Source organism: Lygodium microphyllum, chromosome 5, assembly GCF_053477565.2.
Source record: "Lygodium microphyllum isolate KBCC chromosome 5, Lygodium_microphyllum_v1.1.10, whole genome shotgun sequence".
In the NCBI taxonomy this organism is placed as follows: Eukaryota; Viridiplantae; Streptophyta; class Polypodiopsida; order Schizaeales; family Lygodiaceae; genus Lygodium; species Lygodium microphyllum.
Genome location: NC_141139.1, coordinates 22,013,897 through 22,041,739, shown reverse-complemented (window position 1 = coordinate 22,041,739; position 27,843 = coordinate 22,013,897). Strand labels below are relative to the sequence as shown.

The 27,843-nt window shown below is 36.1% G+C and overlaps 1 protein-coding gene across 2 annotated transcripts; it reads right to left on the bottom strand.

Annotated features, from left to right (window-relative positions):
• Positions 1-143: 143 nt before the first annotated feature.
• On the bottom strand, positions 144-22,477 carry LOC148035592 (peroxygenase-like). Of its 2 annotated transcripts, XR_015690846.1 has the most exons (7): positions 22,368-22,477; positions 22,156-22,242; positions 13,070-13,155; positions 12,846-12,940; positions 12,459-12,584; positions 8,293-8,383; positions 310-447 (listed from the first exon to the last, which is right to left on the bottom strand). XR_015690846.1 is itself a non-coding variant. In XM_087677557.1 (6 exons), the coding sequence occupies exons 1-6, from the start codon at positions 22,381-22,383 to the stop codon at positions 285-287; spliced, it is 573 nt and encodes a 190-aa protein (XP_087533683.1). In that variant the 5' UTR covers positions 22,384-22,477; the 3' UTR covers positions 144-284. The 2 variants fall into 2 exon arrangements, 1 of the variants encoding a protein (XP_087533683.1); XM_087677557.1 differs by lacking the exon at positions 8,293-8,383 and having other exon boundaries at positions 144-447.
• Between the last annotated feature and the right edge of the window lie 5,366 nt (positions 22,478-27,843).

Below are 27,843 nucleotides of genomic sequence, written 5' to 3'. Positions count from 1 at the left end.
GATGATGTCATTCTATATCTATTTCATCAAAGTCATTTATCCAATTTTATCCTGTCTGTTAAATGTGCCAATGAAGTTACATGCACATACACATACATGTGCACACACATATAGAAGTACATACCATGAGAGAGAGATAGAGATGTGTTAAATTACTTATTGTTTGCATTACACTTTATTTAAAGAAGGCAACCTTTCAAGTTATCAACATACAAGGTATTGGATGCAGGTGGGGACCTTAGATTTATTAAATTAATACATTGTTCCATGCACAAGTGTGCATGCTATTCCATTTTTCCTCTATGATGTCTCTTCTCATTTTGTTTTTCCTCCAATTTGTAGAATATACTTCCATCAAAGAGATGTTGCATGTCTTCCTTGTGAAAATAACCAGCATCATCTTTGAGAAGGTTGCAAGCAAATTGCCACTCTAAAAATGATGCCAATCTACAATGAAAAATTTTAACATGTTTAGAGCAATATGATGTGTATTTAGCACTTTGATTCAAAGATGATACAAAAATTAGTCTCCTAATGATAAGGAGAACAAATTTTGAGTGCCTTATTCTCCTAGAAGTAGAATTATTGGTAGAAATTTTGAAGAGGAAGGGCATGTACAATGAGAGTGACCATTGGACTCTATGACTCTTTAATACCTACTCACACATGGCACTTCCTAGCACTACACGCATGGTTCTCCCCAAATGGGAGGTTTTGGGGGATAACTAGCCTTACAACTTAGGGGGTCTACTACTAAGAATTCTCATGGACCATTTATGTTCAAGAGGTATTCTAAAATCTATTGCACTTAAATTTCTCTATAGCACTAGTTTTAAAAATGCTTTTTGTAAAATTTCTTTCATAAATTTTCTTATAAACAAGAATCTCCAAGAGCATCATGATGAACTCACATGATGTGTGTATGTGAGTGATATATTTATTTATTTATTTATTTATTTAAATGAGTTTCTTGTTCTCCCTGGTTGGGCTTGCAATAGTGAGACATTGGACCCTTAATACTAGTTCTATTCTAGGTCATTTGGTACTTTGCAAGCTTCTCATTGTGGGATATAGTTTAGTGTAAGTATTGGATGTGGATGTCAATTACAAATTGTCTTAACGATGAGCTTAAAGTTTTGTTGTACACTATAGGATGTTTGTTGCACTTACCACCTTGCATTAGTGGAATTGAAATGGCATAGAAGAAAAGCATGTTTACTATGAGATTCTAAGAAGTCACTCTTGTGTTCTTGGAAGTCTTTGATACCAATGCCACAAAAGTCAAGTTAAATTGTCTTATTTCTACAAACAACTTGGGTTGTTGGGCGAGGTTATCTGTCTATAATAGTGATGGGATAGATCCTCCATAATATACTTATTCTAGGTGATTTTTTAGTTTGTAAGCTACTTGTTGTGGGATCTATTTGAGTATAAGTGTTAGATACAAATATTAATTATAAATTGTCTTGATGGCGAGATTAAGGTTTTGGTGTAGATTGTAAGATGTCTTCTACATTTACCACTTTGCAATAGTGGAGTCAAAATGGCATAGAAGAAATAATGTTTACTATGAAATCTTGAAAAGTACCTCCTAAGTTCTTGGAACTCTTTCAAATTTTAAGCTTTCAACCTTTTTAAATCATGTTATATCTCAAAAGAAGTAATCATGAATCCCTCAAAGATTGGTCATGGAGAAAGCTAAAAATGTCCTAAAGAAAATTGGAATAAAAGAAGATTGTTGAGCAAACAAGTCAAGGTAAGAACTTTGCCTAAGCTAGCAAAATGAGGGTGTGGATGGGGGTTTTAAATGAAAGTAAAGTCCAAGAAGTTATCAAGTCTAATATAAAGGATGTGAATGGGTCTACAAAAGTTAGAAAAGAAAAATATCAAACCAACACAAAGAAGATAAAATTTCAAAAGAGGTGATGGTGAGTAATAATGTTAAAGGAAAGGAGAATTCCCAAAAGGATAAAGTCCAAAATTTATTACATTGTCCATGATTAGAAAGGTTACTCCATTGGAACTAAAGAAAAAAATGCAATGGCTCATAACATTTAAGATCAAATTAACACTAAGTTAATGCTAAAATACAATAAAGCCAAGACTTTTTCAAAGAGGTTCAAAACTCTAAAATCAAGAAGCACAAATTAGAGAATCACAATCAACTATAGAGCTAGAAAACATTAAGTTAAGTAATTGAGCTAGGCTTCATCCAACCCAACTCACATTGAGGGTACACTTCTAGAAAAAATAAAATGATGGGTCCTTCAAGTTGTGTATCAACTTCGAAAGTTTAAATTGACAACAAAGAACTAGTATCTTGTTTACTAAATTGATGAAATTCTAAATGGACTCCATGAAGCAAAAATATTTTCAAATACTAATTTAATCATATCAAAGTCAAGGATCTTGATATTCCTAAGATAACCTTTAGTGCATGCTCTGTGTCTTATGAATTCTAAATAATAGCTTTTGGATTGACTAATTCCTTAGCTAGCTTCAATCAATTAATACAATGTATATTTTTTATCCTAGCTAGATGACTTTCTACTAGTGTTCTTCAATAACATCCCCATGTTCTTAAATTCCATGGAAAATCAAAAACGAAAAACAAAGAAAGTGCTATGTTAAGAAATGCAACATACTTTTACACTAACTAGATTGGAATCTAGAGTACATTGTCTTAGTTGAATGAATTTTATTTGAGGTCGTTTTGGGCTCCATTTTAGACCCATAAGGTTGCGAATAGTAGTTTCAACATGTATTGCATTTTCAATTGTGTGGACCAAAAGTTGGTGCACAAGTTATAGATTTCGAATCCATACATTATGAGGTATTTGCCAAGAAGAAAACATAAGAAGCAAACACAAGTTTTATCTACAAACAAGTTGCAGATTATATGTACTATTGAGCAATGGGTGAAAAAGACTACTGAGTGTATTGTTGTACACTTGTTGTGAAATATTGCAGAAGACTTGCTTGCTATTTTGTATCAATTTTGTGATAATGGCAAAGGACAATGGAAACCTCATCATTGAAAAGTTGGACAAGAACAACTATCCATCATCAAAGTTTTATGTGACAAACATTATTATTGGAAAAGACTTGTTCGAGTTTGTTTCAAGTGAAGAAATGAGCTAGATTTGAGTGACCCTATTACTGCATATGAATTAAAGGTGTGAAAATAATGGAATACAAAAGACAAAAGGACGATGTATTGGTTATCTACAATCATTGGATAATACTATGTTGGGACATATAAAAAATGCAAAAACTTCACATGCAGCTTGGATAATTTTGAGAACATATTTTTAGTAAATACAAGGGCACAAAAGATTCAACTCAAGCAAGAGTTAAAGAATTTGAAACAGAAGATGTATGTAAATGAGTATGTTTTAAAAGTGAGAAGCATTGTAGATGCCTTAGTAGCTATTGATGCACTTCCTAATGATGGTGATCTATTTTCATCTACTTTGGATGGCCTTAATAATGAGAAAGCCTAGAAGCCATTTGTCACTTCTGTATATTTATGAAAGCCATTTCTAGTTTTTGATGAGTTGATCTCTCTCATTATCACTAAAGAAATCAACATGCAAGGTGAATCATCTAAATGAGGTGGTATACAAGTCCAAGTATTTTACTCAAGTTTAGGAAGGAGACATGGCAAATCCTCTTCAAGAGGCCATGGTATGGGATGTGCTAATGATACCTAGCATATTAAATCAGCAATTCGATGAAATGTAGATTTCAGGAGGCCCTACAAACTTTAGAGGTAGGGGGAGTTCTAGAGGAAGAGGTGGATAGAAAAATAGAGATTCGAGTAATTCTAGTATTATTTATCATTATTGTGGCAAAACATGTCATATATTGTAGCACATGGTTATGCTAAGAAGGATAATATATGCAGTGGTAAATTGTAGCAAGAAAAGTATGCATCCTCTTCACGAGAGAATGAAGATAAAGATGAGCATATGTTTGTTACATAGCACATGATGAATGTTATTAGAGGAAAGGGGATATATGATTATGTATGGTATATTGAGTCACATGTATTTAATCATATGACCAGTCATGCTCAATAATTTGTAGAGATGGAGGATTTATAAATTCTAGATTATGTGTAGACGGGGTATGATTCATGCCACCCAATTTCACATATCACAAAAGTTTACTTGTCATTGCATGATGATGGTCGACGGACAAAGAGTTTATCATATGTATTACATATGCCATCCATCACAAAGAATTTAGTGTCTATTGATCAAAGGTAGAGCAAGGTTATAGGTTCAATTTAATACAAAAGGCTACTTTATTGGAAGATTTTAATGATAAGTGTAGGTGGGTCGCAAAAGGAAGTACGGTTGGCCACATGTTTACCTTATATGCTGGAATCCTTGCTATGAATATTGCTATGTATGCTAAGGCAAAGAAGTCATTGCAGACATTGAAATATGGCACAAATATATTGGGTATGCAAATGTACAATGGTTGAAATCAATGCAGTTCAAAGGGTTGGTTATAGGATTTCTTACTTTTAGAGTTGTAGAATTTTATAAAGTGTGTGAAGCATGTCACTTTGGTAAGTAGGAAAGACAATCTTTTTACATGATAGAGATGTGTAGGAATATACTTTATGTTGTGCATACAAATGTTTGGAGACCTACACTAAACATATCTCTTGGTGGTCATAGATATTTTGTCACATTTATCGATGATTGTTCAAGAAAGCTATGTATATATTTCTTGAAGAAAAATAGTGATGTATTTGATCACTTTAAAACTTTCAAGAGTGATGTTTGGAGACCTACACAAAACATATCTCTTAGTAGTCATAGATATTGTGTCACATTTATTGAAGATTGTTCAAGAAAGCTATGTATATATTTTATGAAAAAGGAAAAGAGTGATGTATTTGATCACTTCAAAACTTTCAAGACTACTATTGAAACAAAAATAGGCTTGAAATTTAAGTTTTTGAGATCAAATGGAGGGGGAGAGTACCTCTCTAATGAGTTCAGTGACTTTTTGAGGTCTCATGGAATGAAGAGACAGTTAACTTGTAGGTATACCCCACAACAAAATGGGGTTGCAAAAAGGAAAAATAGACATATTGTAGAAGTTGCACGAGTATTGATAGATGAAAAGAATATGTCAAAATATTTTTTGTGTGAAGATGGTTATACTGATATCTATATTATGAATAGAAGTCCCACAATTGCAGTTCATGAAATGACTCTCGAAGAATGCTTTACAAGTAAGAAGCTCAATGTATCACACTTGAAAGTGTTTTTTTGTTCATGTGCCAAATGAGCTATGAAAGAAGCTTGATCCAAAGGTTGAAAAATGTATTTTCATTGGATACTCTTTAGAGCAGAAAGACTATTGTTGTTATAACCTTCTCATAATCGAGTTCAAAGTAAGCAAGAATGTTATTTTTTATGAGATGTGCAATTGGTATGCATCTAGTGGTGATGTATTGGATTATGATAATGATGATCACGATAGTTATGTGTAAAAAAAAAAGGCAAGAATCATGGAGGTTTAGTGGACTAGAAACATCATTTGGTACTACATCTATAGTTAGCCCTTGGTTTAGGAGACTAAGGAGTAGTCCCACATCTTTAGATAAATCTACTAGTGTAGACTATCAAATGTAATGATACATTTGCTAGTTATCTCGAGGAAATTACTATATGTATATCCTCTATATCACGTGCATTCAAGGCCTATTTACAAATATCCTTATATTTGAATTTTTCATGTATAAAACATAACCTTTTTCTATTCAATATGTAAATAACCCCTTATATTATACCCTTCTATATGAAAAAATGTATAAAAATGATATTTTAAAAATACATTATTTTGAACCCACGTGAAACACACATATGTTCATGAGTAACTTACCCAAGCTAGTGACTTACCCACGTGAAATTCCAGTGGTCCTTTAGAGAATTTGGATGATGAGCTTGGTATTCCTTCAATCATGACACCAGGTGTATAGAGAGCATAGGCTAATGTAAGGGCTGCATTAGTACCCAAGTCTAGTAGGGTCAAATACCTTGTTAAAATATTTGGTTTTGAAAGTTATACAACTTACCATTATGCTTCTATGGTAAGGTGATTGAGAATGTTGAGCCCACTTATTTTGAAGATGCTTTTGGTCATGCTTGCTCATTGGGATGCAACAATGGATCAGAAGATGGCTGAATTATAAACCAATAAGACTTGGGATCTAGTACCATTGCCTAAGGGCAAAAAAGTTATTAGATGTAAGTGGATCTAAAAAATTAAGCATACTGTAAATGGATCTATTAGCAGATATAAGGCTAGGTTGGTTGCAAAAGGCTATGCTCAAACATATAGCATATGTTATGAAGAGACATTGAGTTTAGTTGTTAGGATGGCCACTATTAGATGTGTGACTACTTTTGTAGCAACCAAAGGTTGGAGTTTGCTTCAAATGGATGTAAAGTATACCTTCTTGCATGGTGAATTGCAAGAAGAGGTGTATATGGAGCAGCCATCAGACTATGAGGATTTAGAGTATCCCACATATGTATGCAAGTTAAAGAATGCATTTTGTGGGTTGAAGCAAGCACCTCGAGCATGGTCTAACAAGATTTATCCACACTGGCTTTTATATTTTTTATGCTGGTCACTCACTTTATGTGAGAAAGGGAGATAAAAGTTTGATCATCATAGTCATCTATGTGGATGACTCGATTATTACTACAGGCGGTGACGGTGACAATGGGATTGTTGAAATTAAAGAATTTTTGAAGAATATGTCTAAGATGAAGGGTTTGGGTGAGCTAATGTACTTTCTTGGTATTGAGTGAAGGACTTTTTTAAAAAGAAGTTTGAGATGAAGAATTTGGGTGAGCTAATGTACTTTCTTGGCATTGAGATGATCAGATGTGATGATGGTATATAGATATCCCAAAGGTAATATGGCTTGGATATGTTGTCTAAGTATGATATGACAATATATGAGCCTCTTTCAATGCCATTGGAGAAAAATGTGAAGTTGAGTACTAATATTGGGGATGGGATAGAAGACCCTACTATATTCAGGAGGATAGCAGAGAGACTATTTTACACGACTATCACAAGGCCAAACTTGAGTTATGCAATTGGACTTGTCTATCAGTTTTATGCACATGCCTAGAAAGCCTCATTTGGATACAGTCAAATACATATCTAGGTATGTGAAGTCCAATTTGCATAATGGACTTTTACATGAGGCAAGTGAGGATATATATAGGTGTTTAGATACACAAATGCATATTGGGGTAGCAGCATGTCTGCCAAAAGATCTACAAGTGGATTCATGTTTCCCTTGGTAGTGTAGCAATTAGATGGAGCAACAAAAAGCAACCTACAGTTGCTTTATTGAATACAGAGGCTAAGTATTGTAATGTTCCCATTACTTAGTTTATTTTATGTGTGTATACATTCCAAAGAAAATTGATTTATGTTGCACATTTTAAAAAAAACTAGCTCTAATTATGAAATTGACTCTCATTATGAATATTATTATTATTAGTAATGAGGTATTATATGTCAATTCATGGAAGAAAGGCTTGGGAAACCCTCCCAAGACTAGCTTAATAAAACTATGTTTGTAGTATAAAACAACAAAAAGAACTAGCCTAGTGGATAGTCACTTGGCAGTTAAGCACACTTGGGTGACGACACTATTGGGATGGGTAACCTCCTGGGAAGATTTTCCTACAAGCTAGTGAGAGCTTCTCACGCGCAGCCAATGGCACCAATGAAGCCTTCGTAGCCCACTGCCAAGTATGCCAAGGTCTATGCCTTAGTCACCACCTTAGTCATAAGCCTTGGAGTGACAACTGCCCGATGATACGCTACATGGTGCTCACCTATAGATTTGTAAATTTTTATCTTCGCGCTACAAAAATGGAGCTCCCTCTCTGACATCAGCAATGATGTCATCAAAAGTGCTAAAAGAAAGCGTTCTCTCTTTGTCATCAATGATGTCATTGAAAAACGCTAAAAAGCAAGCATTCTCTCTTTTACCTCCCTTGCAAAACTATAAATCAAGGGCCTGGGGATGACTAGGGAGGGGAACAAGAGCAATCCTGACGAGGATGAGACATTGATTGAGAAGGAGGAGACTCTATTCTGAGAGACGAAGAGACATCATTCCATTCAACCCAAGGAAGGGGATAAGCAAAAGGTCTCTCATCCTCTTCTACTCTAATCTGAGAAGAGAAGACACTGAAAAAATTTACCATATTTTATCAATCCGGTTAGAAGTCATACCTCTACTCTCGTCCTTATTCCATCTACTACAAAGAGAGAAGTATTGCCACGAGGCACGAAGAACCATCCACGAGGTCTACATCATTGAATCCTGCAATATCCATCATCATCATCAAGAGTCCTACACCCTTTTCCAACCAGTATTATTGTCGTATTCTTCTTTTTCTACGAATCATATTTCCATCATGGCCCCGAAGAAAAAGAATTCAAAAGCAGAAATCGTGAATGACTCTACTAACGTGGAAGCAACAATTGGAGTTGCGAGCACAGGAGTCACTAACGAAGTCACATGCACGGATAACAACCCTTATTTGCAAATCTTGATATGACTCCTCTACCCAAACACATGTTTCCCATATAGCCTCATAGACCTCTACTAAAAGGCCATTAGACCCAAGTGAATGGCCCTTTCTCATTTTTTTAAACTACACAAAATATTCAATCTTCTGAAAAGGGGCATGCCATCATAGCAACCATTTCCTTACCTTGGAGCTTCCATTGGGGCCAAAAATTGGCATAGCTTCATCCCATTATCCACTTCCTGTGTTGGGGCCACCTCCACTATACTTGATAGGTGAGTCACAAAGACATTTGATATGGACATGTCATCATCAAACCTTTTTCCTTCTGCATCCTCAATTAATACAATGTTTTCCCTTTTCTACTTAAGTTGAAGGGCATTGAAAAAGCTCTATGAAGGGGCATTCTACATCCTCATTTAATGTAATGTTTTCCCTTTTGTGCTTAAGTTGGAGGGCATTGAAAAATCTTGATGAAGGGGCATCCCTCTTAGTATAATAATCTCCCTTTAGCTGCATCTATGCAACAACAACTCTCCTTTCTTCTTCCAACTTAATAAAATCCTCAATTCTTTGCAACATCCAAACCATATACATATCATGAGGACAGACATCAAGAGTAGGTAGCACATGTTCTCTACATTTGACAGTCATATTAAAATTTTTTTGCCTATTCTTAGCTCTAGAACGGCCATATTGCTTCGCAACTTTCATCACAACTACTATGCTAGCTTTCACTTTCATAAATCAATCCACTACATTTGCAATGACTTCCTTCCACTTATCCTTTAGCTTTTGGATAAATCTCCCATCCTTAAGAAACGTATTATTAAACATAAATTGGGGTGGCCCATTGCTATAGGGTTTCTTGTGGGCACCATCTTCAAGCGTGCAGAAATCATGGGCATGATCTGCATTAGTGACGTCTATCATTACTTTGAGATTCAGCTATGGAACAACCTACCATCCTCCTTGATTGTTGACATAAGCATGATCTAATTTTCCCACATGCCATGAGCCATCCTTATCTCGATTGTGCCATGTGAAAGCTTTAGCATCATCTTATTCACACATGTGAGAGATATATATTAAACCATGTTTCTGAATCTATTTTATCCTAATTTTCTCTTTCTACTAGCATCATCATGACCCCCTTGTGTGATCTATCGAGCTATGTGTTTGTCATATTCTAATCACCAATCATGATTGTCATTTTTTGCTTGAGCTCCAAGCTTAAAGTATTCCCTAGTTTATCCCTATTTCCAAAGGCATTGTAGGCATACATTGACCACACATGTATTACACTACTTGAAACAGTGACATTTACTCTGATTGCAGAGCCATCCACCTCTTTCCATAATAGTTGTAGCCACATCATATATTTCACCAATACTAGTATCCCACCTCTACCTCTCTCAATTACTCCAAGTATTGGTTGACAGTTAAAGATCTTCAATGCTTCGATATCTTCAGGACTCAACTAGACTTCTTACAATGCTAATATATTTGGCTTCCTCCTCTTTAGCATACGTCTACATGCAACCTTCCTGCTTTTCAAACTAAGACCTCTGATGTTCCAAGAAATGATGTTTAACTTAGATAGGTTGACCATAGTAGGAATTTGAGTAAAACTCTTTGTTTTCCTCTGCCAACGGAGCATACACATTCTTGTCAATCAGTGATGTGCATGCCAATTTCTTGAGAGAGATATTGCCCTTCTTTCCATACTTTGATTTTGGATGATCCTTGCTATGTTGCCCATTTTAATTGTCATTAAAGCCACTAGGCTTAGCCTCACCTTTGGCAACATCTTTCTAACTATTGATCTTCTATTGAAACTCAAGATGATCATTAGGTTTTGATTGTGCCTCGTTGCCCCCCTTTTGTTGTAGGTATTTTCCCTTTTCCATCTTATCAGAAGGTTGTTCCTCATTAGCCTTTGATATCCTCACTTGTTTTTCCTTCTCATTTTTAACATTTTCCTCTTCCTCATCTGCATCCTTTTGCTTGCAACCCCTTGCCAAATGACATGGTTGTTTAATAGATGTAGCAAGAATCTAGGAACTGAATGAACTTGACCTCCACACCCACACACACCTCAATACCCTATAAATCATATACCTCCAAGAACTCGGGGATCTTTTTTTGTCTATCCCACAATATGCATGCCTTTTTATTCACTTTGATGACATCATTAGCTAGCTAGGGACATATAGTCCCTGTGCTAGAGATAAAGATAGTGTGCTATATTCCATAATCAAGTAATTAATGCAAGGTAGTAGATAGCCCAGATTGGGCACTCATGTTGCAAGGAGTCATTTGGATTAAAATGAGGACCCTGTAGCAATGCATATACATAGTTACATTTGAAGGTGACTACTAAGGCAACGATCAAAACTTTTTCTTGTTGGGTGTTGACCAAGGCAAAGTAGAACCCTCTTCCCACAAACTTGTACTACTACAATAGTGCCTTCTCATGATAGGTTCGCATGAACCACCTAAGGAACTCGTCTTCCCCCAATATCCTCCCCATGAAGTAGAAGAACATGCCATAGATGGTGAAATCAACATATCTCTTTCTAATCTAAAATGAGAGGGCCACAAGATCTTGAAAGACCTTGGCACCTTTCTCCTTAACCACCTTGTGCCACCTTGCAAAGAACTCTTGAATGTTATGTCACATTTGTTTCTCCACCTTGTGCATGTTGAGATCAAGCTGCCTAGCACTAGCATCAAGGTAATCCCTGTCAATTGCTTCCTCATTTCTTAAAGCCTTCCTAAGAATCTCCCTTAATCATAATCAACAAAGAGTAATGCTCCTTAATTGGATTCAATGGATGCATCACCTTTCCAACAACCTCCCCCCATTCTAGGATTAAGTTCAACTAAATATTTGTTAGTGTTTATGCTTTTAAAGTTTCATTATCAAGAGCTCTCTATTAATATATACTAGGAAATATCGATTTTAGTCAAAACATGAGTACATAAGGTGTTACATTAGGTAGCCACTTTTTAGCAGTGTTTTTGATACACATAATGGCCCCCCTAAAAATCAAATGTAAAGTTGATTGATGAAAATTTGATAAGGGGTTTGAGAAGCTTGGAAAAGCAAAGAATAGATTTCATTATTATTGAAGAACTAGAAGCCAAAAAAAAAGGAACTATGAAACATTATTCTTACAGATAGGTTAAGCTTAATTCTTTGGCAATTGCTAATGCATGAATTCCCTACCAAAGATAGACTCCAAATTCAAGCAAGTGACTCAATGTGTTTCCTCTACAAGAGAGGTATAGAAAGCATCCTAAATTTATTTTGGGAGTTCAAGGACACTAATGCACTATTTGGTAGAAACTTGGGGCATGGGTACTTAGGAGGGTAAACAACACTATTCCTTCATCCATTATTTAGGTATTGAATGCAGATTAGATGAGAAATCAAGAGACATGAAAAGGAGTTAGAGCTAGTGCGGTTCAGGTTGTTTGGCTAATTGGAAATAACATTTTATTTGAGAATCCCCCTTCAATGTATCCCTTATACAATTGATTGGGATAGTCAAGAAAGAGTTCATGTCACTCCTTTTGGCAAGCTTAAATCTAAGAGGCATATGTTTAAGGTGGCCTTTAAGAGATTAAGGAGTCTCTCATGGTTAGGTTTTTCTTTGGAAGATATATATCATCTAAAACTAGTGTACATATCTAATTGGATACACATGTGTTATTTAAATAAAAACACAATGAATAGAGCTTAGAAACTAAATATTGAATATGTATTTACTTGACAGTGGAGTCTCACTCATACAATTGAACTAGATGCAAATAGATAGGATTTGTTTATTGAGAAACATAGAGACAAGTGGCTCTCCTTACCTCCCTCTTGCATGTGGATTAGTCCAAAATGATCTTCTCATTGCTTTAAATTCTTCATTAGAAAGTCGATCTGGGTGTGTTTGTGCAAACTTGCAAAATATTTCCTCAAATCTTTGGTGAAGAAACCTAAAATTAAAAATAATACCAATATAAATTTAAAATATAACTAATTTGCTAACAATGACTTTTTGTGTGTATAAGCACAAACTACACTCAAATTTTAAAACTATACCACAAACTCCATCTTAATTATAAATTATAACCAAATCAAGACCAATTCTAGCTAGAGTCTAAATTGTAGATGTTGACATGATCAATTTGCCAAAGAAAGCATATATTCAACTTATGCACCATATTTCATGCATGTTTCCATGTGTTGAGTCCCACCTTCCTTCTGAGTCGTAGATTTCTGAATCATTTTTGTGCTTTGCTTTACTAATGTTTTTTATGTAGATTGGTAAACATGGCGATGGTATCCAAGTCTGAAGACAATAAGCACACATTTAGAGTTGGGTCAAGAAATGTTAAAATAAGTATGGAATTGAATTGAATTGAGTAGTAGTACTATATTTACATCCACTAAATTGAATTAGATGAAGTATTATACTTACATCCAATGTTTTGTAGCTTAAGCTAAGGTTGATGGCGGTTGCTGCCATGAGGGAGACTAACACATTGCTTCCAATTGCTCTGAATCCTTCAAAATTGGAAAGATATGATTTATTTTGTAAGTATGCCATATTAGATAATACTTTCTAGTAGAATCTATTTTATTACACTATTATATTTTGTGTGCAAACCTATATAGAGTGAGTGTACTGCATCAAGCTAACCATACACACACACACACACACACACTCTCTCTCTCTCTCTCTCTCTCTCTCTCTCTCTCTCTCTCTCTCTCTCTCTCTCTCTCTCTCTCTCTCTCTCTCTCTCTCTCTCTCTCTCTCTCTCTCTCTCTCTCTCTCTCTCTCTCTCTCTCTCTCTCTCTCTCTCTCTCTCTCTCTCTCTCTCTCTCTCTCTCTCTCTCTCTCTCTCTCTCTCTCTCTCTCATGTGTATGTATTCATTTTCACAATTATGTTTAAATAAGCAAAGTAAATTAAAGCAAACTATTTCTAATGTTGTGAACTCAACTCCCGAGAGTCTGTTTTTAAAAGAATAAATATGTTTGACTAAAGTGAAAGTAGTAAATATGGATATTGGTAAGGAAAGGCTAAAGTTAAGGTTAGGCATTCCTTATTCAAGACAATGCCGAGAACGGGCCACTTGCAACCATATATGTGTCCAATGCAACACTAAGATGCTATGATATAGTGAGATCATGGCATCAAGATTCCTATCATTATAATGTCACTAGGTCATATCTCAATTCTTCCTTTATCTCCCAATGCAAAACATGTCAAATGATGTTGTTCACACTTATAGAATATAGTATGCATGAGATTTGGATTTTTGCTGCCAACCATCTAATCAATGCATGCATGAGAGCTTCCATAAAAAGTAGTAACCTCAGTATATACTAATTTCTACACTTTGTGTAAGTCAAAAATCCTCAATCGATATGTAGTAAATGCGGTAAACAAAGGACACAATGTGAGGTTTGTGATACAACAAGCGTCCATACAATTTCCAAGATATTTACTTATTTTTTAACATTGGTTTGAAACTAATAATGTTGGATCCATTGAGCACTTTTCTCACCTCATACAAGTGCAACATAAACAATATTAAGGTTTGAATTTGCATTTGTTATCATGTTTCTCAAGTGAGTGACTAACTATTTGCAATTTTTACACAAGCTTCTAAATGTGAATATGTCTTAGAAAAGGAAAAGAGGATAATAAGATGTTCTAGCCCCATACCCATGGACCTTCAAAAGTGTTTTAGCTTGTGCATATGAAACTCACCTTTAGTGTATCTTTTGTTGTAATGTTAGAATTTTAGACTATTGAACCAATTGCTTGTTCTTCTTTCAATTGTAAAACATTTAAAACATGTAGAAAACTAAGGAAAACTTATCCAACTTTAGTTACTCATATCTTATAATGCTTGGCGAAGTACTTCTCACGAGGACCTACAATCTCCCAATTCCCTTCTTTCTTCTCCATGTTCTGTAATGTCCCCATTACTTAGTTTATTTTAATAAATAATATGCATATACATTCCAAATATTGATTTATATTGAAAACAAAATGGTAAAGATTGCACATTTTTAAAACTAGCTCTAACTATGAAGATAATTGAAGGAAGGCTTGGGAAACCCTCCCAAGGTAAGCTTATTAAAACTACGTTTGTAGTATAGAACAACAAAAAGAACTAGCCTAGTGGATAGTCACTTGGCAGTTAAGTGTACTTGGGTGATGACACTATCGGGACCGGTGACCTCCTGGGAAGCTTTTCCTACAAGCTAGTGGGAACTTCTCACACACAGCCAACTGCGCCAATGAAGCCTTCATAGCCATTGCCAAGTATGCCAAGGCCAAGACACCAAGGTCTATGCCTTCGCCGCCACCTTAAGTCGTGAGCCTTGGAGTGACTCCCGCCCACCAATGACGCGACGCGCTATGCTCGTCATATATTCATAAATTCTTATCTTTATCTCCACACTACATTCCAAAAATGGAGCCCCTCTCTGACATCATCGATGATGTCATCAAAAACACTAAAATCAAGCGCGCTCTCTTTTACCCTCCCCCTCCCCCCCTCGATTACTATATAAACAAGGATAGAGCGTCACATCAAAACGACCCATGCACAAGTCTCTCTGCTATTGATGCAACGAAGGATAAGCTAGTAATGTTAGAAAAACCCATTGGATAAGTCTGTCACATAGATTACGATTAGTTAAAATATACTTAAACTTATAAAAATATGTTAGTATTATCAATTGTTTTTTAGGAAAGAGCATGGGAATTGATGAGGGGGATAGATTCTATGCATTGCATACATTGACAAGTAAGTTAAAAAATTTTTATGGTTATGTCTGCTTTTGGATTTGTGAATGATAAATTATATCTCGTATGATTATGTGCTTGTAATAGCCAAATGAGTTGTTGATTCTGGTGGTTCTGGACATTGGGATCCCCAACCCAATGCTCCCTAAACACTCTACAGAGTGTAGAAAAACTCAACTACGGTGAGTGGGGGTCCTATGCTCCCGATGAGGGAGATAGGTGCTTTTGGTTTTTTATCACTCGAGCACCTGAGAGGGCAAAGGGCTGAGTGATAAGTGCCCTTGCAATGTAGGATGGCTCCTGAGGCTCAGGGAAGCTTAGAGGGGCTCTAAGCCAGTAAATTCTCTGTTGATCGCAAACGGAGTGCAATCACATACAACCCAATTCTATGAGATTGGAAGGTCCTTGGACAATATCTTTTTGCAAAAAGACAGTTTTGTACCACTATGCGAAGTGGTGGTTCTGCTTGTTATTATGAAATAAAGTATTTGATTTTCGAATTGTTTGTTATGTGCTAAAGATTGAGTTTAATAAACCCAGTTTAACTAAGTAATTAAAGGAAGCTATTTTTTTTAAATGTCCAAATAGTGTGGTAGTATGCTTTGCTAATTAGAAAACTAAAGCAAACCCAATCGAGGAAAGTTGGAGGCTTCGATCCTGACGATCGAACGCCTATGGCTGGGTGGACCCGATCAGTCAGGTAACTTTCCACCAACACTAGATAGAGTAGATTAAATCCTGACCCTCCCAATATCGATAGGATTATGAAATAAAATAAGTTACACTCTCCCCCGTCTCTCACTCTCTTTGAACCAAGTGCAGTGTTAACTTCATCCCTGCCTTTGATTGATTACAAAGTGATCTTTCTTAGGTGGGCATTAGATTGTTGTTAGGGGTGACTTGTCCATTCTTCCCCTGTGAAGTAGAAGTGAGATTTCCATGTTCAACTAAGTCCTAGGTTTCCCATGGGGAGAGTGGATGGTGATGTGCATGGATATGAATTTCGACCGACTACTAAGAGGACTCCTTCAAGTCTGTTGGAGGAGCCACCCCACATGTTCCCCCAATTACACTACCTATTATAACAGTGGTGCACAATCATGCATTCCAAGTAAGCTTATGGAAAAATGGCAAAATTATTTGAACTCCGAAAGGACTTAAAGTAGTTAGAACCAAGTTTCACCATGGAATTGCTATACAAGAGGAGACCTTATATATGACCTACTTATGGGATATAGACATAGAATTCTTAATTAAGTATGAAAATATATTTATTGAAGTAAGATATCTATAATATCATGATAATGGTCTTGACTGATCTATGGGTCACGGAAAACCAAAGGTCAAGGAGCTTATTTAGCCTTTATAAGAAGCTTATAAGCCACTAGAAAGACACATGCTCTACTTCTAGGATGTTTAAAGATCTAGACCCAACATGAGAATTTTTCTCTTCAAGAAGTGTTTGGGACATAAACCATCTCATTTATATATTAGATACTTCATTCATACTGGAAACAAATATCATACATAACACCAATCCTACATGGAAAATATTGATTGCTACTCTTAGAGACACATGCATGTAACTCTTAGACATGACTTGGTTGGTAAGACTAGGTATTTCCATCAAGAGACTTGCAACTTGCAACATGTACGAACACACAAAGACACACACACACACACACACACACTCTCTCTCTCTCTCTCTCTCTCTCTCTCTCTCTCTCTCTCTCTCTCTCTCTCTCTCTCTCTCTCTCTCTCTCTCTCTCTCTCTCTCTCTCTCTCTCTCTCTCTCTCTCTCTCTCTCTCTCTCTCTCTCTCTCTCTCTCTCTCTCTCTCTCTCTCTCTCTCTCTCTCTCTCTCTCATGTAGTACTTGCAACTCCTCCTTTTGGACATTATGTCATTGAAACAAAAACCTCAATCACTATGTCAAAATCAACTCATATGAATCCTTCCCTATCTTGTGGAAAAAGGGAGTTAAATCCAAATCTAATAGCTTATGCAATTGAAAAAGGGTGATTGATATATGAGGTTACTAATTAGGTAAGCTTAAAATTTGTAGATGCCTATATAAGAGGCACCCTTTTCATAATGAAATGATTCTCTCGGTGCTTCACACAGATGTTCTCTTAGTGCTTCTCATCACCGGGGTTTGAAAGCATCTTTGATGTGGCAAGATAGTTCATTAAAGTTTAATATAAAAAATATAATTTTAACTTAAAAATTTTTGGTAATTTAGACTAGTACAATATTGAATGCACGTAAATACAATACATGGAGATATGGCACTCACTGATATATAAAGAGTGGAAGACCAATATGAATAGGATTAAGCCTAAGCTATATATTCTTCAAAGAACCCTTATGATCATTTCTCAAAGTTTCTCAAAGACAAACACATTTAATGTTGATCTCTATTCACAATGAGTCTATTGTGGCATGTATATTATCCTCACACACTAAGCCTGAACATTACAAAAATTTTACAATTCATAAATTGTATCAAGAATTCCTCCTCCTCCTCCTCCTCCTCCTCCTCCTCCTCCTCCTCCTCCTCCTCTCTCTCTCTCTCTCTCTCTCTCTCTCTCTCTCTCTCTCTCTCTCTCTCTCTCTCTCTCTCTCTCTCTCTCTCTCTCTCTCTCTCTCTCTCTCTCTCTCTCTCTCTCTCTCTCTCTCTCTCTCTCTCTCTCTCTCTCTCTCTCTCACATATATGTATGTATGTACGTATGAATGATACACACATATTTTTTTCCTTTTTTTTCTTTTTTTTTTCTATGCTCCATGTGTGTGCGCATGTGTATACATATATATTGGTATACATGTGTATGTGTGTACACATATATATACAAATGTTTAATACATGTTTGTCTATTTATATGGACTTGTAAATCTCTCTCTCTCTCTCTCTCTCTCTCTCTCTCTCTCTCTCTCTCTCTCTCTCTCTCTCTCTCTCTCTCTCTCTCTCTCTCTCTCTCTCTCTCTCTCTCTCTCTCTCTCTCTCTCTCTCTCTCTCACACACACACATATATGTATGTATGTACGTATGAATGATACACACATATTTTTTTCCTTTTTTTTCTTTTTTTTTTCTATGCTCCATGTGTGTGCGCATGTGTATACATATATATTGGTATACATGTGTATGTGTGTACACATATATATACAAATGTTTAATACATGTGTGTCTATTTATATGGACTTGTAAATCTCTCTCTCTCTCTCTCTCTCTCTCTCTCTCTCTCTCTCTCTCTCTCTCTCTCTCTCTCTCTCTCTCTCTCTCATATTTCTTCACTTTATATGTGTGCAAGTATACACATATGTCTACATGTATGTACATTGCATATATATGTACATACATATATGCATACATATGTGTGTATGTGGATGTATGTGTTTACGTATGTGCATATGTGCATAAGTGCATATTTTATAAGTGTGTAACCATGCATTCCTCTTATGTGTTTATGAACATGTATACATGTATATATGCATATATGTATGTGTGTTTGCATATATGTGTACACACATACATGCATATGTATACATGTATTGTTTATGTATTTTAATCGTTTATATGCATTTATGTGTGATTTAAGAGTATGTATGCATTGCATGAATATGTTTAACCATTAAAATTATTGTCTCAATCTATATGTACAATGGAAAAAGAAATCCAACTCTTTTTAATAGTATATGTGCATTTGTATGTTTGGAGTCTATACACATGCATGCATATGTTCAACCATTAAAATATCATATCATATCATATGTCTATTTTTTTAGAAAATCATTAGTTTCTCTAAGAAAATGTGAAAAAAGAGAGAGCCACCGTATAATTTTTCAAAGACTCGCATTTCTCTTTTCCATGGTCATATTGTAATGTTTATTTTTATTTTATTTTATTTTTGAGAGAGAGAGAGAGAGAGTGTGTGTGTGTGTGTGTGTGTGGTGTTCAATGGAGAGAGAAAGAGAGAGAGTTGATAGAAACTAATTATAACCCCCACTCACCCTTCAAGAAAAAACCATCTTTATTTTTTGAATATCAAACTTCTTCCCCTTGTGCCATATAGGCTTTCTAGTTGGTTTGGGATCCCCAAGGCAAATCTCTAAATAATATATAGAATAGATTCTCTCTTTGTCATCCCATCTTGATTTTATCTTACTTTCTCTCTTTTTCTACCTAGAAACATATATGCACACGTGTGCACACATCATGAGTACCTTGAGATGCTTATGATTAATCTTGTCATAGGTTTTTGCTATTATCTCCACCTAAAATTTCATTATTTTTTGTAGCTCCTACCTAGATGCAAGTATCACGTAGTTCTCTCTCTATACTCAACCAATCTTGGAGCTATTTGCATCATTTCAAGAGGACTTCAAAAGATCTCTAAGGTATCAACACTTTGGGCATTATTGAAGAAAGGTATACCATTCAATGCCTCAAAGTGTAAAGTACCACAAGGCAACCATAGCTGCATCAAACCAAGGTCTGCTCACAATAGATATCACACTCAATCATTTGAGCATATTCATAGCTCATATTAAAGAGGGATTTAAGGTGCTCCTTTCCCCTCTAATATAGTAAGTGCAATGTCAAGTGTATATGTTGTGCAACCAGCATATTTTTAAGCAAGTGCAATTTTTGTTGACTTTGGGATGTATTGGCATAATCTAGTGCAAAATTATCCTTTATAGAAGCTACAATCAACTACCCATAACTACCAAACAAAGAACCTAAGAAAGGGGGCATCTTTGACTCTCCAAAATCATTAAGATTGATATCTTAGACAACAACAATCCCTAGTTTGTGTCTCTGAATCAGATTATAGCACACATTCTCGATGCATGTATGTGGTTATCCCTCTCGTATTCCATGTGATTAGGATGATCTTGATAGACTACTTATTTTGGCTAACAAAATCCATTAACATAATCAAAAAGGTCATCAAAACCATCAATAATTGCATAAAAATGGGGAGAGGGGGGTTGCTTGCCAGCTTCTTGAGGGATACACCTTCTTGGCTTTCCCTTTCTGACATCCCTTATTAATGGGCCAGCCTCCTTCTAGTCTAGGTGTTTTGCTAACCCGTACTCTTCTTTTTTGTAAGGACAAACAACTTAAGCCTTGGCCTTGCTAATCGCTTGAGTAGCATCATCCTTCTGATCCCTATTTGTTTCACATCTTGAACGAGCTTGCTTTCATTAAGTCACCTAAAATGAGATAGAGCTTTTGTTCTCTTGATGTCCACCTTAGTCTCTCAAATTATACCATATCTCTCTCAACTCCTACAATGGGATGAGATAGAGCTCTATGTTCTCTCGATGTCCATCTGTCAACTTACACCATATCTCTCTCAACTCCTAAAATGAGATGAGATAGAGCTCTATGTTCTCTCTCTATCTACCTTGGTCTCTCTACTTACCCATATCTCTCTCAAAATATCTTGGTACCACATCCTTCTTACCACACATCCTTGGGCAAACCTCTCTCTCTCTCTCTCTCTCTCTCTCTCTCTCTCTCTCTCTCTCTCTCTCTCTCTCTCTCTCTCTCTCTCTCTCTCTCTCTCTCTCTCTCTCTCTCTCTCTCTCTCAATTAATTGGTTAGGTTTCTTATATGCATGTGAGGTTGATGAATAAGTGAATAATGGTGCATGTGTGGCATAATTATTTAATACGCCACCAAATAAGCATTTACCCTTTCTTCTTCTCATCTTTTCCCTTTGTGTACATTGAGGTTATTGTGTTTGCTACGGCACCATTCTTTGTGCATGTAAGGTGTAATGTATGTTTTCATGCATCAAAGAATGTCTACATGTCTAGTGAGTGTGTCTAGGATTTCATTCCCTTGAATTTGTATTTGGATAACAAGTAATTTGTAATTGTCTTTAGACTCGATTGTAATAGATGTGTTACCTTTCTTAAACAAAATTAATGATCAATTAGTTGCATGTGAACTACGTTTGGCATGGCATTTTCAAGCGTTGAAGGGAATATTTGATTTGTCATTCTCATGTCATTTGGGCTAACAATTATATTGATTCTATTTTAAAATCCGTGTATATTTCTCACAAGCATTTTATTTATCACTATAACGGATAACCTCACTCCTTCGGAAGAAACGAACTTTGGTCCCACAATGGAATGTGGTTGATGTTGACTTGTATCTCACTACTGGCACATGAAAAAGAAAAGGATAGTTTACAAATTGAATAGAAAAATGGTATGTTTTATTTTATTTTATTTTATTAACTCTTCAAATAAGACTATTTGTAAATAGGCCTTGAGTGTACATGATATAGAGGGTATACATATACCCCTAGCACACATGATCATGATGTGGTTTCGCATGTCACTACACGTGTAATGCATGATTTTGTTGTGCTACTTGTCCTTTTTGGTGAGCTAATGGAAGCTGACAAAGGTAGAAAGCAAAGCAAGTGACACACAAGCCTGAGAGCTTTTTGCAATCCCGCCGGGTCGGGGACGTCGGCCATCCAGTTAGGTTCACACATCGTATCGTACGCATAGGCATGGTATGTATGTGTATATGAGTACGGTATAATTACATGCTACCGCGGATCAAGAAGGCAGTTTCACATTCACAAATGTGACGACGAAGCGCGATGATGTGTGTAGATTATATTCTGAGCGGCTATATAACACGGAATGATGATGTGTGTACATGGATGGAAAAGCAATTTAGAAGCCTGCAGCGAGCGATAGGAATAAGAATCATACCACGATAGGTTTCGCAAGGATAGATGATGCCATCTTTATTGCGATCGAAGAAGGCCACGTGTCGTTGCAGGGCGGTGCCCTCATTGCCTGCAGTCGATATAATAGACAGAACAAATGATAATTAATTACTACAAGGTGGAGGCCTGAGGGTGATATTAAGCATAACTAGTATGTATGTATGTCAAGGTAGAAGATAATATTAGATGGCATACGCAGATCATCGCCCATGTTGATAATTTACCGACTGCCTCTAAGGGAAATCTCTCTCTCTCTCTCTCTCTCTCTCTCTCTCTCCGTGTGTGTGTGTGTGTGCACATATATATATATATATATATGTAATACCTTCCTTTGGAGACGGTAGGTCAATATCCCTTTCTTGCCTTAGCGTAGAGAACTCCACCAAACGTCCCACAAATGTCAGATATGTTGGAACGATTATTGTGATGTCAGTCGAGGAGTTTCCCTTTAACATCTCTCTACCAACATGCTGGCACAATTATTGTTCTTCAAAGTCTTGGATAAGCGGTCGTTTCAAGGAATTCCCATTTAATATGGCTCTAACTATATCAATAATCATGCCATAGAGTTTCCATTTAACATGGCTCTCACTATACCATGCCATATTTTCCTTTTCCCTCACACATTGCTGACGTGTTCTACATTTCTATTAAGTAACAATATATTCGTCTCCAAAAGAGAGATGCATTAATTCATCTAAACAAGCAAATGCCTTGCCACTTTAAAGGTGGATGTTTTCCTACCCAATATGATTTTCTGTGAATTGAAAAGAAGTTGTTGTTGACCCGTGTGCATCAAAATACTCGAGGGACGATTTACTATATATAGGCAATCAATCCATTTAAGGAATGCAAGTTTTGAGAGATGTAACAATTTGCAATCAACAATATGGACCTATCAAAACAATGCAACTCACTAGTAGTGTGCAAACCAACTATGTTTTCACATCTGTGCATGCATGCTAAATTCAAAGCTCCGGATTTGCTGACATTTTCTTACTCTACCATGACAAGCATTGGAATGTTGTATTGTATCTTGCATTAAAAACATAATAAAATGCACCAATTCTTATTTCCCACTACAACATGCCTTCTTGTTGTCTCAGCATTGGTTAAGAGATGTTGATGCTAATCATTCCTAACACATCTTTTCCTTTATGAAAAAGAAAGCTAGAGACGACGAACTAGAAACCACTCATAAAGTTGGGTAGTTTTCATTCCATTTGGAACTTAAGGAGAGTCAAAAGCTAAATGATTCATAGCACTTATTTGACACATTCGTACGTGCATACATACACACGGACATATATAAATACATACATATGTGCTTGTACGCATGAATATCAAGTAGCCTATATATAATAAGTGCATAATCTATTTGAGATAAGAACTCAAGGATCATTCAATTTGAACAATACTAATTACCCACTACGTACCAACTTCTTGCTTTTTCTATTGATGCTACCTTGCGTGGATAAGTTTATCTACTTTTCAAACTCTTTGCTTTGTTCAAGTGTTTCTTTCTTCCCTCTTTACTTGTAAAGGAGCTTGAAAGGAAGTTGGTAAGCTTGGCACAAACGCAATGTCATATACATGGTTGCTTTCCAATTTAGTTAATAATCCTAGTGATGTCAAGTCTTTTAATAAGATGTGCATTTACACATTTTTAACGCTTGACATTTTTTAACTTCAACTTGAGTGACTCACATTTTCTACCAAAAGGATCAATTATTCCACAAAGTGGTGCTTTAGGATAATGTTTACAAAGAAAACATGTCTAGACACATTGAACATTCCTTTGACCCATGTGTTGTTTGTTTTCGCAACATGAGCAACAAAATGTCTTAGAGATACTTGTTTTTGTTCTACCAAGTTGTCTTTTGTAGCAACCCTACCTTAGTGTATGCCACTCTTTATGTTTGTGCACTTTCATCTTTGCTAAATCATCAATCCTCTTTCGAATCAAAATTTTTTAATTGGTAATTGTATCATAAGTTCTCTTGGATCAACAAATTTTTTTAATTGGTAATTGTATAATGAGTTGAAAGTTCTCTTGGATCAACAAATTTTTTTAATCGGCAATTGTATAATGAGTTCTCTTGGATCAATAACTATTCGTCTAAATTGTCATTTTTAAAGCTTGAGATCATGAATTATTTAATTTTGCTTTGGTCTTACTATTGGTGAAAATGACATCGAAGATTATCTTTAAAGACAGGCCTAATAAGATTGAGGAACATGAATCAAGGCGACTTGAGAAATAAGAGGGTCTTCTTTTTGTTGATCTTTGAAAACTTTGGGGATGCATCAAACCCTCATCAAGGTCTCACTCCATGTTTTCTATTTTCTCTAATAATAAAATATTAAAGATCAAAGAAATGTACTCTATTTGCTCTCCCAAATCTATACTATCTTATAATGCATATATCTTAATATTTTCCTCTCCACTCTATTTACTCTACCAAATCAATATTGATACTATCTATATATAATACACAAATCTCCCAAACCTAAAACTGAGCTTACATGGCACTTCTACGATGATCCCAAACCTCCCCTCATAATCAATCTATACAGCTTTAGAATGGAAAGAAACACCTAACCTACATCCTATCCTACATGGCACTAATAGGGTAATTCCTAACCTCCTAGATTTTATAAAATTCAAAATATGAAAACCCTCAACAAGCACCAAACTATGTTACACCACTCTCACCAAATATAGAATGGCACATGAGCACCATGAGAGCTGCCGCTTGTTGATTACAAGAGCTTATGTTGAACCTGTTGTCTCTCCAACCAAATATGTATTACAAATATGGTCTCAATAATCAACCTCCTTCTTCCTCTCTCTACTTGGCTGACAGAGTGGAGGGTATCTTCTCAATATGAGTCGAGCTTCTCTTCTAAATATGGGCTCATTAATTAGCGCCACTCTCTCTCAATCAATCCCACCCAATCTCGACCACTCCCTTTCAAAGCCAAGGGATGAAGAAGATCAATGGATGAAGAGAGTGTAGGCAAGGTGCTTCCGCAAGTGTTGGTGGCCTCGAGACGTTCCTCGTATGATAGAGCTATGGAGTTGCTACTAATGCTGACAGGTGGTGTTAAGACGGGGTTTGACAGACGCGAGTTAGAAGCAAGATGAGAGTTGGCACACGGGTGATGAAGACACGTCAAAGGACAGACCCCACAGATGTAGGCTCAGCCTTATCGACTTGGCATGCTTGCTGCTGGATAGGTCGCTATCGACCTGCCTCCTAGGCCATCACGTCTATGTCGACGAGTGAACTTCTCCGTCACGAATGGAAGCTATGCCGCCACCTCCTGCGCCTGGCCCCCACGGGTTAGGCACGCTTTTGGACGATGGGGTTGAGTGTAGTCATGGATGTCCTTTGTTTGTGTACTTAAAAAAACATACATGGGTTTTAGTTTTCTTACCAAATGGTAAACATGCATTCCCATGCAAGTGGGTGTATTAGTTGAAGAGCACCCCTAGTCGCCCAAATCCATCATATAGGTACTTTTGGTTGTTAAGGATTTTAAACAAGAAACGAAAGTTGGCTTTGATGAGATATTATCACCAATGGTCAAGATCACTGTCCTTTGCTTGGTACTAGCCTTGGTTGCACCACAAATGGATTTGGACTTGTAGTAAATGGATGTTAAAATAGATTTCTTACATGGGGACCTGCATGAGGATATATATATGTAGTAGCCTAAGGGCTTTGATGAAAAGGGCAATGAATACCTAGTGTGCAAGTTAAGGAAAAGTCTTTATGGACTTAAGCAGGAACCTAAAAATGGTATCATAAGTTTGATGGCTTTATACATTCACAGAGTTATTCCCATAGTGATATGGATCTGTCTTTATACGAACAAAACCTATGATGGTAGTCTTATATATTTTGGTGCTTTATGTTGATGGCATGTTGATTGATGGGAGTGCTCATGGTAAGCTAGATGATTTGAAGATTAGCTTAAGAAGTGCTTTGAGATTAAGGATATAGGATATGTTTCTCACATGTTTATATGTAGAATTGCTCTAAGGGACTTCTTACTTGTCACAGAGAGAGTACAATCATAATCATAAAGTTATTGAGCAGTTTCATATGATTTTGATACAAGTCACATTTACTATACAAAGTGGCACATGCATATGCACATATGGAAACAAGGAGAGAGATGTACATAATAAAACTTTTAAATCTAAACTAAGGGCGAGTACCCGTACTTTGTATGGTCATATGAAATAGTTTATGAAGGTTGTCTGGCATGGCAAGCAAGTTGTGACAAAAAATATGTTAGCTAATAGCAATATATATGCTTCAATCTTTGGACCTAGCAACATGGGTTAGCATTTGTGCATGCACGCGCAAAGGGGAAGGAGAGAGGCAACAATTGCTAATGATCATATCAAAGGATGATGTTGCACTAATAGTCTAATTGCATGAGTACATAGATGGTGAAAGGATAGTTGCATATGTAGATACCCACTTACATTGAAGCCTTTTGTATTGGCTTTTCAGCATTTTTAGAGAGTTGTTTCTTCTAACAAGGTTTCATATGGCAACTCTCAAAATATTTCATATATGCTAGCACACATACACACTTAACCATGCACAAATATTTTGCTATGTTATTTTGATAGTTTTGAGGTCTAAAAAATAAGTTAGTTATTTGTCTTTCAATGTTTGAGTGTCTAGACAAGAGGTTGTTGGACATGGATGCTCATGATATTTAAGCATCTAAAGGCATCTAACCTCCATCTAACTCACAGTTAGAATCCTCCAAAAGAGCTTCAAAGATCTTATATATTGATTTATGTAGTCATGATGATAAATTGATTTTTGCAATCTTTCTATTGTAATAATTTATCTATTATATATTATTTTGACTAAGGTAAAAGGGCCAATAAAAGAGCACCCTCCAAAAGGAAAACACACCCCATCCCAATTGAGTGGCAATTTTACAAGAAAGATGTGGCTTTTTTAGCCACTTAACAATATAATATGAAATTTTTTTAATTACAAGTGAATTTAACTTAAGTCAAACAATTGAGACATATAAATTTTTTTATATTTTAGATTTTATAAAACCCTAAAGCAATACATCCATGAGTGACCTCTATTGGCCCCTCAATGTCCCTATTTTATGAACCTTTTATTTGTAACTAAGGCTACTTGATAAAAATATCAAAATATTCTAATATTTTTTCTTTAAACTCTATACAAAATAATTTAACCATTAAAAAATATTTATACAACTCACTTGGAAAAAAAAATTATAATGAAGAATTGTTAGATAACAATCTATTAGCCCCTTTCCCCTAAAGAAGAGCCCAAACCTCCTCAAGACCTCCCGAACCTATACCATGCTCCAAGCTTAAATAAATTTGAAAGAAAGTAAAGAATTTTCCCTTCTACCCCAAACCCCTCTCTCTCTCTCTCTCTCCAACACGGAGCTGCACCCATGGGGAGCGCTCTCTTCCCCCCCTCTCTCTCTCTCTCTCTCTCTCTCTCTCCAACACGGAGCTGCACCCATGGGGAGCGCTCTCTTCCCCCCCCCCTCTCTCTCTCTCTCTCTCTCTCTCTCTCTCTCTCTCTCTGCGTAAGCTATGGAGATTCAAGCGATCTTTCTCCCTCTCTTTCACTATCTGTGCATGCTATGG